At 43.4% G+C, this 16,860-nt stretch overlaps 1 protein-coding gene across 1 annotated transcript in view; it reads left to right on the top strand.

Annotated features, from left to right (window-relative positions):
- Window positions 1-16,860, top strand: part of FAM186A (family with sequence similarity 186 member A) — a gene marked incomplete at its 5' end in the record, with an annotated part of 73,920 nt that overhangs the window by 51,838 nt on the left and 5,222 nt on the right. The window contains 5 exons of the mRNA XM_032347848.1: window positions 111-2,630; window positions 2,883-4,633; window positions 8,522-8,714; window positions 11,594-11,745; window positions 13,008-13,190. Of these exons, the coding sequence (XP_032203739.1) occupies window positions 111-2,630; window positions 2,883-4,633; window positions 8,522-8,714; window positions 11,594-11,745; window positions 13,008-13,190 (4,799 nt within the window). The remainder of the gene's footprint in view (window positions 1-110; window positions 2,631-2,882; window positions 4,634-8,521; window positions 8,715-11,593; window positions 11,746-13,007; window positions 13,191-16,860) is intronic.

Raw genomic sequence — 16,860 nt, 5'->3', positions numbered from 1 at the left:
AAGCCCAGGCACTGGGTATGACTCTCACTCCTGAGCAGGCCCAGGCACGGGGGATCATACTCACACCTGAGCAGGTCCAGGCACAAGGGATCACACTCACACCTCCACAGGCCCAGGCATTGGGGATCACGCTCACCCCCGAACAGGCCCAGGAACAGGGGATCACTCTCACTCCCCAGCAAGCCCAGGCACTGGGGATGACTCTCACCCCTGAGCAGGCCCAGGCACTGGGGATCACACTCATAGCTGAGCAGGCCCAGGCAAGGGGGATCACACTCACCCCTGAACAGGCCCAGGCATTGGGGATCACACTCACCCCTGAACAGGCCCAGGCACAGGGGATCACACTCACACCTCCACAGGCCCAGGCATTGGGGATCACTCTCACTCCCCAGCAGGCCCAGGCACTGGGGAGGACTCTCACCCCTGAGCAGGCCCAGGCACTGGGGATCACGCTCACACCTGAGCAGGCCCAGGCATGGGGGAGCACATTCACTCCTCCACAGGCCCAAGCACCAGGGATCCCTCTCACCCCCCAGCAGGCCCAGGCACTGGGATTCACCCTCATTGATGAGCAGGCACAGACACAAGGGATAATTCTCACCCCTCAGCAGGCCCAAGAACTGGGGTTCGCCCTCACTGAGGAGCAGGCACAGGGGATCACTCTCACCCCTGAACAGGCCCAGGCACTGGGGATGACTCTCATCTCCCAGCAGGCCCAGGCACAGGGGATCCCTATCACTTCTAAGCAGACCCAGGCACAGGGGATACCCCTCACACCTCAGCAGGCCCAGGCACTGGGGGTCACTCTCACCCACCAGCAGGCCCAGGCCCAGGCCCAGGGGATCACTCTCACCCCTGAGCAGACCCAGGCACAGGGGATCCCTCTCACCCCCCAGCAGACCCAGGCCCAGGGGATCACTCTCACCTCCCAGCAGGCACAGGCACAGGGGATCCCTCTCACACTTCAGCAAGCCCAGGCACTGGGGGTCACTCTCACCCCTCCACAGGCCCAAGCACAGGGGATCCCTCTCACCCCCCAGCAGGCCCAGGCACAGGGGATCCCTATTACTTCTGAGCAGGTCCAGGCCCTGGGGCTCACACTCACTCCTGAACAGGCCCAAGCACAGGGGATCACACTCACACCTCCACAGGCCCAGGCATTGGGGATCACGCTCACCCCCGAACAGGTCCAAGCACAGGGGATCACTCTCACCCCCCAGCAGGCCCAGGCACTGGGGATCACTCTCAGCCTGGAGCAGGCCCAGGCACAGGGGATCACACTCACACCTGCACAGGCCCAGGCATTGGGGATCACGCTCACCCCTGAACAGGCCCAAGCACAGGGGATCACACTCACACTTCCACAGGCCCAGGCATTGGGGATCACGCTCACCCCCGAACAGGCCCAAGCACAGGGGATCACTCTCACCCCCCAGCAGGCCCAGGCACTGGGGATGACTCTCAGCCCAGAGCAGGCCCAGGCACAGGGGATCACACTCACACCTCCACAGGCCCAGGCACTGGGGATCACGCTCACCCCTGAACAGGCCCAAGCACAGGGGATCACACTCACACCTCCACAGGCCCAGGCATTGGGGATCACACTCACCCCCGAACAGGCCCAAGCACAGGGGATCACTCTCACTCGCCAGCAGGCCCAGGCACTGGGGATCACTCTCAGCCCAGAGCAGGCCCAGGCACAGGGGATCACACTCACACCTCCACAGGCCCAGGCATTGGGGATCACGCTCACCCCTGAACAGGCCCAAGCACAGGGGATCACTCTCACCCCAAAACAGGCCCAGGCACTGGGGATCACTCTTACCCCTGAGCAGGCCCAGGCACAGGGGATCACACTCACCCCTTCACAGGCCCAGGAATTGAGGATCATGCTCACCCCCGAACAGGCCCAAGCACAGGGGATCACTCTCATCCCCCAGCAAGCCCAGGTACTGGGGATGACTCTCACCCCCCAGCAGGCACAGGCACTGGGGATCCCTCTCACCCCGCAGCAGGCCCAAGCCCAGGGGATTCCTCTCACACTCCAGCAGGCCCAGGCACAGGGGATCACTCTCACACCCCAGCTGGCTGAGGCACTAGGGATGGCTCTCACCCCTGAACAGGCTCAGGCACTGGGGATGACACACGACCCCCTGCAAGCCCAGGGACTAGGGGCCACACTCATTCCGGAGCACGCCCAGGCACAAGGGATAACTCTCACTCCCCCGCAGGCCCAGGCACTGGGGATCATGCTCACCCCTGAGGAGGCTCAGGCACTGGGGATTACTCTCATCCCCCTGCAGGCCCAGGTATCGGGGATCACTCTCACTCCTGAACAGACCCAGGCCTTGGGGAGCACTCTCACCCCACAGCAAGCCCAGGCACTAGGGATCCCTCTCACCCCTCAGCAGGCCCAGGCACAGGGGATGACTTTCACTCCTCAGCAGGCCCAGGCACTGGGGATCACACTCACACCTCCACAGGCCCAGGCATTGGGGATCACGCTCACCCCTGAACAGGCCCAAGCACAGGGGATCACACTCACACCTCCACAGGCCCAGGCATTGGGGATCACACTCACCCCCAAACAGGCCCAAGCACAGGGGATCACTCTCACCCCCCAGCAAGCCCAGACACTGGGGATCACTCTCATCCCTGAGCAGGCTCAGGCACAGGGGATCACACTCACCCCTCAGCAGGCCCAGGCCCTGGGGCTCACTCTCACCCCTCAACAGATCCAGGCAAATGGCATCACTCTTACCCCTGACCAGTTTAAAGCACTGGCAGTCACCCTCACTCCTGAGAAATGCCAGAGCTTGGGTTTCACACTCACTCCTAGGAAATATCAGGCATGGGGGTCTCCTTTCACTGTAGCACAGGCCTGGGAATCGGGGGTCTCTATTACTCCAGAAAGTCCCTGGTTGTCAGCTGTCCCTCGTACCCCTGAACAAACCCAAGGTTTAGGTGCCCCTCTCTCCTTAGAACAGGCTCAAGCATTAGGGGTTTCTTTCTCTCCAGAACACTTCCGGAAATCTGGGGTCCCTTTCACCTCAGATAAATTCCGTGGTATAGAATCTCCCCTTGAGCAAGTGCAAACTTTGGGAGCTCCCTTCATCCCAGGACAATCCCATCCCATGGGTATTACTCTCATGTCTGAGGAGGACCAACAATCAAGGGAACAGCCCTCACCGCTTGGGCCCCAACCTACTTTAGAACATACCCTGAAAGCTGGGATCATTCCTGTTACTGATAAACCCATTACACCAGGTGGTCCTCACATTTCTAAGCAGTTCCCTACATTGGCTCCTTCCGGTCTTAGATCTTTTCAAAGATTGAAGGCTTCTGTCCTCCCTGGGGAATCCTTTACATCAAGTCCTAGGCAGGCCCCAACATCTGCTCCTATTGCTGAGAAGTCCTCTGTATTTGAGGTCTCTCCTACTCCTTTGCAGGTATCAGGGTCTCCTCTTTCCCAAGCCCCTGGGAAATTGCTAGGAATGAGAATTCCTTCTGACTCTGGGAAGCTTCTGGTACCACAGACTTTTCCTTCCTCTAAACAGATCCTGGTTTCTGAAGGGCAAACTGTTCAGTTTGTAGCACCAGAGGTCCCTCTGGCCTCTGGGAAGCTTGCACCGGAGACCCTTCTTAGTTCTAGAAAGTTCTTAAGAGACTCTTGGACTCCTCAGCTACCTCTGATATCAGAGGCCCCGCTTGCCCCCAGGAAGCCCCTTATATCTGGAGTTCCACTCTCCTCCCCCCAGTTTTCTACTCTTTTGGCTCCTCTTTCCCCTAGGAAGCCCTTGGTTCCTGGGACTTCTTCCGTCCTGGAACCTAGACCCTTAACACTTTCTGAGAAGCCCCAGGCATTCCAGCTCCCTGCTATCTATGAGCAATCTCTCTATCCACAAATCCCTTCTACTCTTGAGCAGCATCAAACTTTCCCACTGGGGATCCCTCCCACCCCTGGGCATCCTCCAACACTATGGACCTCCTTAACCCCTGGAAAGCCCCAGAAAGATATGTCCTCTTCTATAGCTAAGGAAAGTAAGGAAAGATTGGCAATTATTTCTTCTCTGAAATCTAAATCAGTCCCTTTTACTGCTAAGAACTTCCAAATATCAGGGATCTCTGATACTTCTGAAGAATTCCAGACATGCCATGATCCTATTGCCACAGAACAATATAGAACATTTCAGTCCTATCTCACCGATTACAGGACACCAATATCACACACCCCTTACGTTGGTGGGAGGGCCCTTCCCCCTCTCGTGAAGTCTCTTTTTACTAAACTGCCCAAAACGTCACAGATCTCATCTTCTGAATGGGACCAGAAAACCCAGTTCCCCCCTATAGACAAGTCCTGGATACTGACTTCAGATTCAGTTACCAAGAAACCCAAGATAATGCCCCCTTTCTCTCCCCAAGAACTCAAAGAGCAGAGGTATTTTGTTGATGTGGAAGCTCAGAGAAAGAACCTGGTACTCTTAAATCAGGCCACAAAATCTTCTGGACTCCCTTCACAGCTACACACAACAGCTAGGAATCTCATAATTGAGACACTTCATACAGACACAGTTCGGCTGGGATACCTATTCCGCAAGTACATTGCTTACAGGCTGATCCAGCGTGCAAGGTAGATGTAAATATTGAATGTCCAGTTTTCTGGTTTAGTCCTGATTTCAAATATCCTCCCTTCACTCTCCTATAAGTATATACATATCTGTCATATTAGATGTTCTAGAATATTATAGGTCTGTGCGATGAAGTCTATTTAAGATACCAAAAGGAGATATACTTTTTTTGGAAGTAAAAATGTCATGTAACATGATCTATTTCATCCATTTATATCTCTAGCAGAGATACTAAGATATATTTTGTGGATCAGGGTTGATCTCCAAAATACCAACTTTAAAAGCTCGGTCCCAATTATTCTAAACTTATAAGTATTCTAAATTTCTTTCATCTTCTTGGGTTCACCAGAAGTTGTATGATTCTTGAAATAGGAAATGGCAGGTTATATACAAGTTGTTGCCACAGCAACTTTGCTGCTGAAGTGACATGGAAGGTCCTGGTCCTGATTTTTAAAAACTGCAGAAATAGGGAAAGTGACTATTGTCTTGTTATCCTTAGAATTTATGTTTGAGGTTACCAAATTATTGTTTTGGGTATATCTTTTACCTAAAATTATAAGATGCCAAACTAAATCTGGAAAAGGTTATTAATATTATTATTACTTATATATAAATTATAGGAAAAATTATATAATTTATTCAACAGATATTTGTTAAATATGGCAAGTATTATATTAGGGGTTAGGGATACAGCAGTGAATATCAGGCAAATATATAACAGGCAAAGTACCCTGTTCTCATGAAATTTACATTTTTTGAGGACTGAACTGATTTGGGAACTAAGGATTAGAACAAGGTATAAAACCAGACTTCTTCAAGATATAATCAGAACATTTATTTCATTTATGTATTCATTCATTCATTTTTCATTCTTTCAAAATTTTATTTAAATTCAAGTTAGTTCACATATAGTGTAGTATTAGTTTCAGGATTAGAATTTGGTCATTCATCAGTTGCATACAACACCCAGTGCTCATTACATCAAGTGCTCTCCTTAATGCCCATCAATTACTCCATCCTCCCACCCTCATCCCCACAGTTTGTTCCCTATATTTAAGCCTCTCTTATAGTTTGCATCCCTCTCTGCATCTTATTTTTCCTTCCCTTCTCCTATGTTCATCTGTTTTGTTTCTTCAATTCCACATATGAATGAAATCATACGTTATCTGCCTTTCTCTGACTGACTTGTTTTTTTTTTTCTTTAAGATTTTATTTATTTGACAGAGATCACAAGTAGGCAGAGAGGCAGGCAGAGAGAGAGAGGAAGGGAAGCAGACTCTCTGCTGAGCAGAGAGCCCGATGCAGGGCTCGATCCCAGGACCCTGAGACCATGACCTGAGCTGAAGGCAGAGGCTTAACCCACTGAGCCACCCAGGTGCCCTGACTTGTTTTGCTTAGCATAATACACTCTAGTTCCATCCACATAGTTGCTAATGGCAGGATTTCATTATTTTTGATGACTGAGTAATATTCCATCACACACACACACACACACACACACACACACACACACACACACACATCTTCTTTATCCATTCATCAGTTGAGGGACAATTGGGTTCTTGCCATAATTTGGCTATTTTGATAATGCTGCAATAAACATAGTGGATGTGCCCCTTTGAATTACTATTGTTTTATCCTTTGGGTAAGCGCCTTCTAGTGCAATTGCTGGGTGGCAGGGTTGTTCTATTTTTAACTTTTTGAGTTAAACTCAAACTTCTACACTGTCTTCCAGCGTGGCTACACCAGTTTGCATTCCCACCAACAGTGTGAGAAGATTCCCCTTTCTCCACATCCTTGCCAACATCTATTGTTTCCTGAATTGCTAAATTTTACCCATTCAGGCAGGCATGAGGTGATATTTCATTGTAGTTTTGATTTGTATTTCCCTGCTGATGAGTGATGTTGAGCATCTTGTCATGTGTCTTTTAGCTATTTGGATATCTTCTTTGGAAAAATGTCTGCTCATATCTTCAGCCCATTTTTTAAAAAAAGATTTCATTTATTTATTTATTTGACAGACAGAGATCACAAGTAGGCAGAGAGGCAGGTAGAGAGGGAGAGGGGAGGAAGCAGGCTCACCGCTAAGCAGTGAGCCCAATGTGGGGCTCGATGCCAGGACCCTGAGATCATGACCTGAGCCAAAGGCAGAGGCTTTAACCCACTGAGCCACCCAGGCACCCCTTCAGCCCATTTTTTAATGGGATTATTTATTCTGGGGGGGTGTTATTTTTTTTTTTTAAGTGGATTGCATGCTCAACGTGGGGCTTGAACTCACAGTCCTGAGATTGAGAGTCACATGCTCTACCAATGAGCCAGTTAGGCACCCCAGGTTCACTATTTTCAAAAATATTTTTTACCTTATTTAGAAAGGCCCACTCCACTCTGAGAAATATAAAATATTCTTTCTAGGTTTCCTCTGAAACTTTTATAGTTGGTTATTAGCTATTTTTTTTTTTTACATTTAAGTCTCTGATTCACAACTTTCTCTTGAGAGATATGAATGTGACTTTTTTCCTACATGGCTACCAGTTGCTCCATCACTACTTACAAAATAATCTTACTTTTCCCCTATAGATTTGAATGTACCTTCATCATACATTTTTGTATCATTTAGGTCCATATAGAGACTTTTCATTATTTTTTGTTGGTTGCATATAGATGAGTCACTTCTATTTTTTATTATTCACTGTAGTTTTATTATTATGATGCTGAATATTTGTGATAGTCATTAGTGCTGTTTGCCAGGACTTTTCAATGAAATATAAGCAGAATTGGAATATGTCATTTCTGTGCTGAGCTTGTCATTATTAGTTTGAGACCCTCCCGGTCTCCTTTTCCTGTGACATAACCCACGTTGTTCAAGGTGATGGCTCTTCAGATAGCCTGTGTCCTTGAAAGTATACAATGAAGCTTGCTCCCTGATGAACCATGATGGATTTGTAGTATGAGCAACAAGTAAAATTTTGTTTTTAGCCACTGAGATTTACATTCTTCTTTTGGAGAAACTTGCACTTTCACTGGAATCCTCCTTTTCAGTAAGCATCACCACCACCCCATCACCTCTGCCTAAGTGATTCATTCAGTCCAGATGATCACGGTCCACATTTTGAGAAATACTGGTATTGTAGGAATAGAGATGATTTGGGTTTGCTTCCCAAATCTGATATTTACTAATTATATAACTTCAGAAAATTACTTAACTTTGCTCAGATTCCTTTTCCTCTCCTGTAGAACAGAGATGGCAAAACACTATCTGTTCAGAAGGCTCAAACATGGTAGTACATGTTATTGTCAAGAGAGAGAGTATATTTTTATCCCTGTTCCTCAAGATCCTATGCAACATCTTCCTATGAGGACTTTTTTATTTCTCTTGTATGAATTATGCTCTCTTTTTTGCTCCAACAGCATGTTTATATGTCTATTTAGCATTTGTTTCATTGTCTTTGACACAGTTAACTTATTAGTCTCCCATTCTGGCTTGTAAGTGCTTTGAAGGCAAGGACAATGACTTTTCCACAACTGTATTAACTACCTTCTATATATCTTATACATATCAATACCAAAATTTTAATATTAAAACAATATATTAAATATGTTTGTATTACATTAATATATTAAAATATAAAACTATTAAAATAATAGTAAGATAATAAGCAACACTATTATAACACTAAAAAACTCAAGTTAATGAAAACTTGACAATAATATAGATTTTTGAAAATAAAGTCATATAAGAAACTAGATTAAGGTCTCATTAAGCAAGTCTCCCACTCCTATCACATCCCCCTTTACTTACTAAGGATGAGAACTGAAAATAACTAGGCCCAGGTTGGCTGAGTTAGGGTCAGTCGTTATATCAATCTCATTCTTGTTAAATTTTTTTCAAGAAACAACATAATCAGACGATTACAAGCCCTCCAAAACACTGGGAAAGGTTATGAGACCCAGAACCTCTTCATACTGCTAAACAGAATTGATGACTACCAGAAAAAGATTATGCAGGTCTGGACCAACAAACAGAAGTCTTTAGAGCAGAAACGGAATCAGTGCCTGAGGAAAATGATGTTATTATTTAGCCAGGTAACTTGTTTTCTATTTCCTCTCCCCAGTGTGTTGTAAGAAAAATGAAAAGTGGTAAGCTTGGAAAAATAACATTTACCTGGAGATACCATGTATATTAGTCTCCTCGGGCTGCTGTAATGAATTGCCACAAACCTGATGGCTTAAGACAACACAAATATATTCCCTTGCAGTTCTGGAGGCCAGATCATGAAATCAAAGTGTTGGCAGTGTTTGTTCCTTTTGGAAACTCTGAAGGAGATATTTGTTCCATGCCTCTCTCCTGAACTCTGGTAGCTGCTGACAATCCTTGGCTTTCCTTGGCTTATAGCTGCATAACTTCGACCTTTGCCTCTGACCTTTCCCTGGCCTTCTTCCCAGTGTGTCTTATGTCTTCTCTTCTGTCTCTTTTAAAGCCATGTGTCATTGGATATAGGACCCACCTGGTCAATCCAGGGTAATCTCATCTTGACATCCTTAAATTATATCTGTAAAGACCCTTTTGCCCAATAAGGTCACATTCATAGATTCTGGGAACATATCTTTTGAGGAGTTCACCATTCAACCCAGTATACCATGACCCCAGTGAAAACTCCTAACTTAACATTAGGGATACTGGCTGGACTCTCTAGATGGGAAAAGATTAGAACGGGGGAGATGTCCATAAATGCTCAACTCCTTCCTAATCAACCTGCATCTACCAGCCTCTAGATATGAAACCTCTTAAAGTCACCACTCTCCAACTGATTCATGATGGTTACTTCTCTCCTCAAAACTATCAGAAAGTGGGGTATCTGGCTGGCTCAGTCAGTGGAGGATGCGACTCTTGATCTCAGGGTTGTAGTTCAAGCCCTACATTGGGTGTGGAGATTACTAAGCAATAAAATCTTTTTTTAAAAAAAAACCTTTCAGAAAGCAAAATTTAATAGAATGAGTATACAATAAAGGAGGTAAGAGTTTATTTAACTTGCTTATATAGGACCAGGCCCAGAAGATCCTGTTAAACTCTGATACCCACTCATTATGTCCCAAAGCTCTTCTGAGATAATTAGTATGCTTTTGAGAGTGATAGTGTCCTTCCAAAAAGTTATAAAGCTGAGATTAGAGTTCTTTGCTCTGGGATTACATGATCCCACTACATGCTCCAGCATGGAGTTTTAGAACATTCTTGGTATTCTAGGAGTATTTTATATCTATATATCCTTTTCTTTCACTAAATTAATGTGTAAAATTACTTGATGCTTTAGAAGGTACAAACACATTTCTTACCATAGTTGGTCCAAGTCAGACATAGTCTGAATTTTCTAGAACAGTGATATTTCAAATATTAAAGCTCTTTGACAAAAAAAAAAGATACTTTTGAAGTTTTGGTTTGGAAAATATGGTCAATGTAGGTGGAATAAAGCAAGCTGAGTTGGCAGTGTCATGAACTATCTAACAGAAATCATGTATCTAGGACATTTCAGGGGATGAATAAGGGTCTGGGGTCAGGGGATCCACAATCTAGATGATGAAGTGGTTATCAAGGCATAAGATGGGAGAGAAAAAAGCAAAAGGGAGGAGAGGGTAGAAATGAATAAATACCTTACACGCAAGAGGTTGGTTCTCCTACCAGATTGTGTGGGTTCAAATCAGCTTTGCCACATGTTAGCTAAGAGACCTTGCGCAAGGTATAAATTTTCTGAGCTTCATATCTCCGAAGATGAGGATAATAACATTACTCACTTCATAAGATTGTTGGAAATACCAAATGAATTAATATATAAAAAGCATGTTACATTCAGCAAGTATTCAGTAAGTGTTAGCTATCATTAGATTTGCATAGTGCTTCACAATTTATTATGTGTATTCGTATATATTATCTTATACAACACCTACATCAACCCTGTATTATTATCCTTGTTTTAGAAATGAGGAGAAAGGTGCAGATAAAATTAGCAACTAACCCAAAGTCACACAGCTAGGAAATGAGAGGACCAGGACTACAGGTTATGCAGGATCGAGGGGTTTTTCTGTTTGTTCGTTTTGTTTTTTTTAAAGATTTATTTATCTATTTGAGAGAGAATGTGAGCAAGCAGGAGAGTGTGGGGGAGAGGGGTAAAGGAAGAGGGCATCTTAAGCAGACTTCATGCTGAGTGCAGAGCAAGCAGACTTCATGCTGAGTGCAGAGCCCTACTTGGGGCTCGATCCTATATCCTGAGATCGTGACCTGAGCCCAAACCAAGAGTCAGATGGTTAACCTACTGTGCCACTGAGGCTCCTCAGACAAAGGTTTGTTTGTTTGTTTGTTTGTTTAAGATTTTATTTATTTGACAGACAGAGATCACAAGTAGGCAGAGAGGCAAGCAGAGAGGGAAGGGAAGCAGGCTCCCCGCCAAGCAGAGAGCCCGATGTGGGGCTCCATCCCAGGACCCTGGGATCATGACCCGAGCTGAAGGCAGAGGCTTTAACCTACTGAGCCACCCAGGAGCCCAGGACAAAGGTTTTTTTTTTTTTTTTTTTTTAAGATTTTATTTATTTATTTGACAGACAGAGATCACAAGTAGGCAGAGAGGCAGGCAGAGAGAGAGAGGAGGAAGCAGGCTCCCTGCGGAGCAGAGAGCCCGATGCGGGACTCGATCCCAGGACCCTGAGATCATGACCTGAGCCGAAGGCAGTGGCTTAACCCACTGAGCCACCCAGGCGCCCCAGGACAAAGGTTTTTATATAACATAGCGCCACCTCTGAAATTGTGTGTTGGAAGTGGAGGTGTGATCGGAGGAAGAGAGAAAGAGGATGGAGAAAAAGGATTTGCAAGTCCATGGAAAAGAAAGAGTCACAGTTTAGCTAGGGCCAGCTCAGAACTTCTTAAAGACTCTGACTTTTTTTTTTTTTTTTTACCTTCACTGATTTGTTTTTAGCTTCAAGAGATGTATAAATTGAATCTTAGTCGGCCCATACCTTTGATCACTGACAAAAAGGAGATACCTGCCTCTGCCAAATTTGTTCAGCAGCCATTCCTAGAGCTGCTAATAGAAGAAGATAGAAAGTATGACACATTCAAGAAATTACGGTATGTGCTTGAAAAAGACTGACATTAAACTGTATTTGAATGATATGTGGGACCTAATACTTTTTTTTTTTCCTGCCCAAGAGCTTCTCTTTCACCAATTATGAGGTGCAGTAGAAAGTCTAAGGTAGTATTGACTTTCTTAGCCAATTTAATAAGAAGCTTATTTACATATATTTCTACTTAAATATTTAACATCTAATTTTGAGTTCCTATTTATTTATTTATTTATTTATTTTAGTTCTTTTTAAAAAATATGATGCTGGTCTGCTCCTTGTCTGTTCTTTTCCAAGAATGATTAAGTCCAGTTTTCCCTTTAGTGGCCCTCCTTTATAACAATCCCAAGACAGGGGCTCTCTTGTTCCCACAGGTGACATGAAAATTATGGTCCTGGAGGGATATAAGCTGTGACATCCCTTCCTTATAATGTGTTTTGGATGTCTCATCTCACATGCACGGGCTTACCCCAAAGATTCAGCTAGGTGTCTATTTTTTCCATGTCATTAACTAGGAATGCTAAAGACTTTAAATAAATGGTTGGACCAGACAGAACTTATTGAATGAAGTGTTAGAATACTTTGTCTATACTTTTGAACCTATATCTAACTGAATCATAACTTAGTCTCAATAGATTTTTCCAGATGAAAGCTCCATTTCAGTAATCATATGAGGATATACATTTATAGATTTGTGGAACATTTGTTATTTGAATTCTATTTGAATTTGAATTGTTTTACTTTTGCTCAGTTAATAAATTAGTTCAACTTCAAAAAATTAAATAGATTAAATAAATTTAAAAATAAAGCTGGTCTTATAAAAAATGACACTAATTTTCCTTACCATGAAACAAATTAGTTTAACAGAATGAAGAAACTTAGAAACATTATTCTTTCCTTTTAAAAAAAAAAAAAAAGAAGGTAGGAGCTTTGTTAAGGAATGGAAAAGAACACTGCTGGGGGAAAAAAAAATCTGGATATGGTTTATATACTCCACGAAACTAAGAAGATAGTTTTAAAATAGATTACTAGGTGAAGTCATGAAAATGCACTTTCAGGGAAGAAAAAAAAAGCTCTTTCAGCAAATTCTGCTATTTTAATCCATCGCTCAGTCAAAGTGGACATAGCTAGTGTTCTTTGGTGCCAGACAGGACATTATAGGATAAGACGGTGAGGAAGAGAAAAGGGGAAAATAAGATTCATACATTTTAATTGGATATAGAGTTTAGGAGAGTTTGGCGCTTTCAATTAGTGTCTCTGATTCTCTAGACAAGAAGACCAAATGAGAGCTATCTGGAATGCTGATCTGTCAACTTCAAGCTACCCAATAGCAGAGAAGACATCAATACATTCGCTCTGGGCCCAGTTGGGTGGGTACCCAGATATTCCTATGCTACTCCAGTTAGATGTTCAGTCTACCTTCAGAAAATCTCTCGCATCCGTTAAATCACAGTAAGTTAAGGAATGGGAGCACTTTGGAAATTGGGCCTTTGGTCATATACCTTCTGTTTCCCTAACTTGACCTTATCTTCTAGCACCAGGGAGTGACCAAAAGCTGGTGCTTGTTGTGAAGTTAGACATTACCTTTTCCAGAATGCAGTATAAGTAGAGATATACAGTATGTAACCTTTTGAATCTAGCTTTTTTTTCACTTAGTGTGACTCCTATGAGACTCATCCACATTATATATATCACTAATTCATTCCTTTTTATTTACTGACTGATATTATTCCATTGTATCGCTGTATCACATATTTTTATCCATTTACCAAGTGAAAGACATTTGAGCTGGGGTGCCTGGGTGGCTCAGTGGGTTAAAGCCTCTGCCTTCGGCTCAGGTCATGATCCCAGGGTCCTGGGATTGAGCCCTGCATCGGGTTCTCTGCTCAGCAAGGAGCCTCCTTCCTCCTCTCTCTCTCTCTCTCTGCCTGCCTCTCTGCCTACTTGTGATCTCTGTCAAATAAATAAATAAAATCTTTAAAAAAAAAAAAAAGAAAGACATTTGAGCTGATTTCAGATTTGGGCAATTATAAATAGAACTGCTATAAAATTCATAAACAGGTTTTTAAAAAAAAGATTTATTTATTTATTTATTTATTTGAGAGAGAGAGAGAGCAATTGAGGGAGAGAGCAAAAGCAAGGGGAACAGCAGGCACAGGGAGAGGGAGAAGCCCAATGTGGAGCTCAGTCCCAGGGCCCTGAGATCATGACCTGAACTGAAGGCAGATGCTTAACCGACCAACTGAGCCACCCAAGCACCCTATAAACAGGTTTTGGGTTGAAGGTAAGTTTTCACTTCTCTTAGGTAAATGCCCAGGAGTGAGACTGATGGGTTAGATAAGTGTTATGTTTAACTTTTATAAGAAATTTCCAAGCTATTTTCCAAAGTGACATTTTATCTCTACATTCATTCAGCAGGCCTCTGGATGAAAACTGAGATTGTTCTGTGACATTTCTGACAATGTCTCAGTAATATGTTTATCTGGTTGGTAAAATGTCCAGAATTATATATAAGTAAATCTTTGTTTTGTTTTAAAGTTGAGGCTTCTCTCTTCCAGCTAAGACTATTACAATTTACAGTTAGAGAAGGAGAATATTAACAGCTGCTTTTTTCTGGCCTACTACTTCTCTTCCTACTTTTCTAGCTTGCTACTAGGGGACCCTTTAGGGATTAGAGCTCTAGAGAGGAGAGAGAGGAAATGGAAAGTTCTGATTGACTATTACTATTGTGTTCTAACATCAGTGCTTCCTGGATCTGGGAGATTTCTAAAGCTGACTCTTTCATAAGGTACTTTGGTCAGTTCCTTGGAGATTACCATCACTGGAAATCTCATGTGCAGATTTCTTGATTTTGTCAAATATATTCCAATTCTGGGGCATTTGGGTGGTTCAGTCCGTTAAGCATCCAACTCCTGATTTCAGCTCAGGTCATGATCTCAGAGTTGTGAGATTGAGCCCCATGTCAGGCTCTATGCTCAGTGCAGAGTCTGCTTGACATTCTTTCTCCCTTCCCTCTGCTCCTCGCCCCAGCTGCACACTTTCTCTCAAATATATATTTCTGTTCTAACTGGTTGTTGACATTTGTGATACCTCCAGCTTTTCTATACTCAGATGTGTTTGCATATTTATGCAGCCTTTCTGGACAGAATCCATGACAACTCTATGCCATCTTTCTTGGTTAGGTGTATATATATATGACCCATGCCTAGTCTATAGGAAACAGTGGAGCTTACTTTGTCCAGGTAAACTCTGAGGCTGAAGGCTTATCCCAGTGCCGCAGCAGCTTCTTCTTTGCTTCTACTATTAGTGCATCTAGCCAATCAATCATAGCCTTAACCTTTTTTCAGAGATTGAAGCAGGCCCCATTCTATGGGCCTCCAAAATGTGGGGGCCTGTGATAAGTTCTTAGAGTGGAGAAAGGTTAGGAGTGCTCTCAAAATCCTCTTCTCCTTGACCATTTCATACTGAGAGTGAGTTAGTAAGAGTCAATTACTTTGTAAATCCTGGTTTAGCATTCCTCTATGAAATCTCGTATCTATTGTTAGGCTTTCCAGATTTAGCAAATAAAAATATAGGATATCTAGGTAAATCTGAATTGAAAATAAACAAAAATGATTTAGGGGCACCTGAGTGGCTCAGTTGGTTAAGTGTCTAATATCAGCTCCGGTCATGATTTCAGGGTCCTGGGATTAAGTCCCATGCGAGGGTCTCCACTTGGCAGAGAGTCTGCTTGTCCCTCTGTCCCTCCCCCAACTTATGCACGTGCATGCTCTCAAATAAATAAAATTTTTAAAAAACACACAAGTGATTTAGGGTAAGTATGGTCCATGCAATTTTATACTTACACTAAAAAATTATTTTTGTTTATCTAATGTTTAAATCTAACCAGGCATCCTGTATTTAATTTGGCAACCTGTCCATTGCGCTTTGTCAAAACTTCTGCTTTCATGTGCTACTATATATAAAATATGTATTAGGAGTTTCTAACTTGATTATATAGACACCTGAAAACTTTCTGAGTAGCAGATGGTTACAACAGTAAAAAAAAAATTAAAACATTATAGGAAAGAGAACTGAAGTCTTGGATTTTCTTTATTTTTTTTTTTCACTAAAAACAGAAACAAGCCAGGGACGCCTGGGTGGCTCAGTTGGTTAAGCAGCTGCCTTCGGCTCAGGTCATGATCCCAGCATCCCGGGATCGAGTCCCACATCGGGCTCCTTGCTCGGCAGGGAGCCTGCTTCTCCCTCTGCCTCTGCCTGCCATTCTGTCTGCCTGTGCTCGCTCTCTCCCCCCCCCTCTCTCTGATAAATAAATAAAATCTTTAAAAAAAAAAAAAAACCAGAAACAAGCCATACAGCTTTAAGACATCTTAAATTAGTAAAATTGGGCAATATATGATCAATTACTATTTGCGATCCTCCCCTTTTTTCTCACGAGAATTTCTTCAAGGTCTTCCTCCCTCAAAAAGGATTATATTGGGGCGCCTGGGTGGCTCAATGGGTTAAGCCGCTGCCTTCGGCTCAGGTCATGATCTCAGGGTCCTGGGATCGAGTCCCGCATCGGGCTCTCTGCTGGGCAGGGAGCCTGCTTCCCTCTCTCTCTCTATCTGCCTGCCTCTCCATCTACTTGTGATTTCTCTCTGTCAAATAAATAAATAAAATCTTTAAAAAAAAAAAAGGATTATATTTGTTTCACTTTGTGGAAGTTAATGTACAAACTAAGAGACTTTCTTTCCCTTTGGGTTCGGTTATTTCTACTATTCTTTAGATCTCAGTTAAAACAATTGTTCTTTCTGAGCTGTCTTCTCTAACTCCTCCTATGTGTTCCCACAGCATCTTGTAATTAAGAGTATCCTAGCATTTACCATTCTATATTGTGATTGCTGCATTACTTACTTTCCCTGATATTAGACAACATGTTTTGGAGAGATGAGTTGTGTTAAACTGACTCTACTTTTGCTATGCCTGCTTTCCTTACAAAAATATTTACTGACTATTTACTATGTATCAGTTACTATAACTAGGTACTGAGATACAATTGTGGGAAGGATTCAAGAGATCATAAATGGCAGGCAGAAGGAAAAAAAATATATGTAAAGATCCAGGGCCAATAGCATATTGC

This window comes from Mustela erminea, chromosome 6, assembly GCF_009829155.1.
Source record: "Mustela erminea isolate mMusErm1 chromosome 6, mMusErm1.Pri, whole genome shotgun sequence".
Classification (NCBI taxonomy): domain Eukaryota; kingdom Metazoa; phylum Chordata; class Mammalia; order Carnivora; family Mustelidae; genus Mustela; species Mustela erminea.
This window is presented reverse-complemented; position numbering and strand designations above follow the sequence as displayed.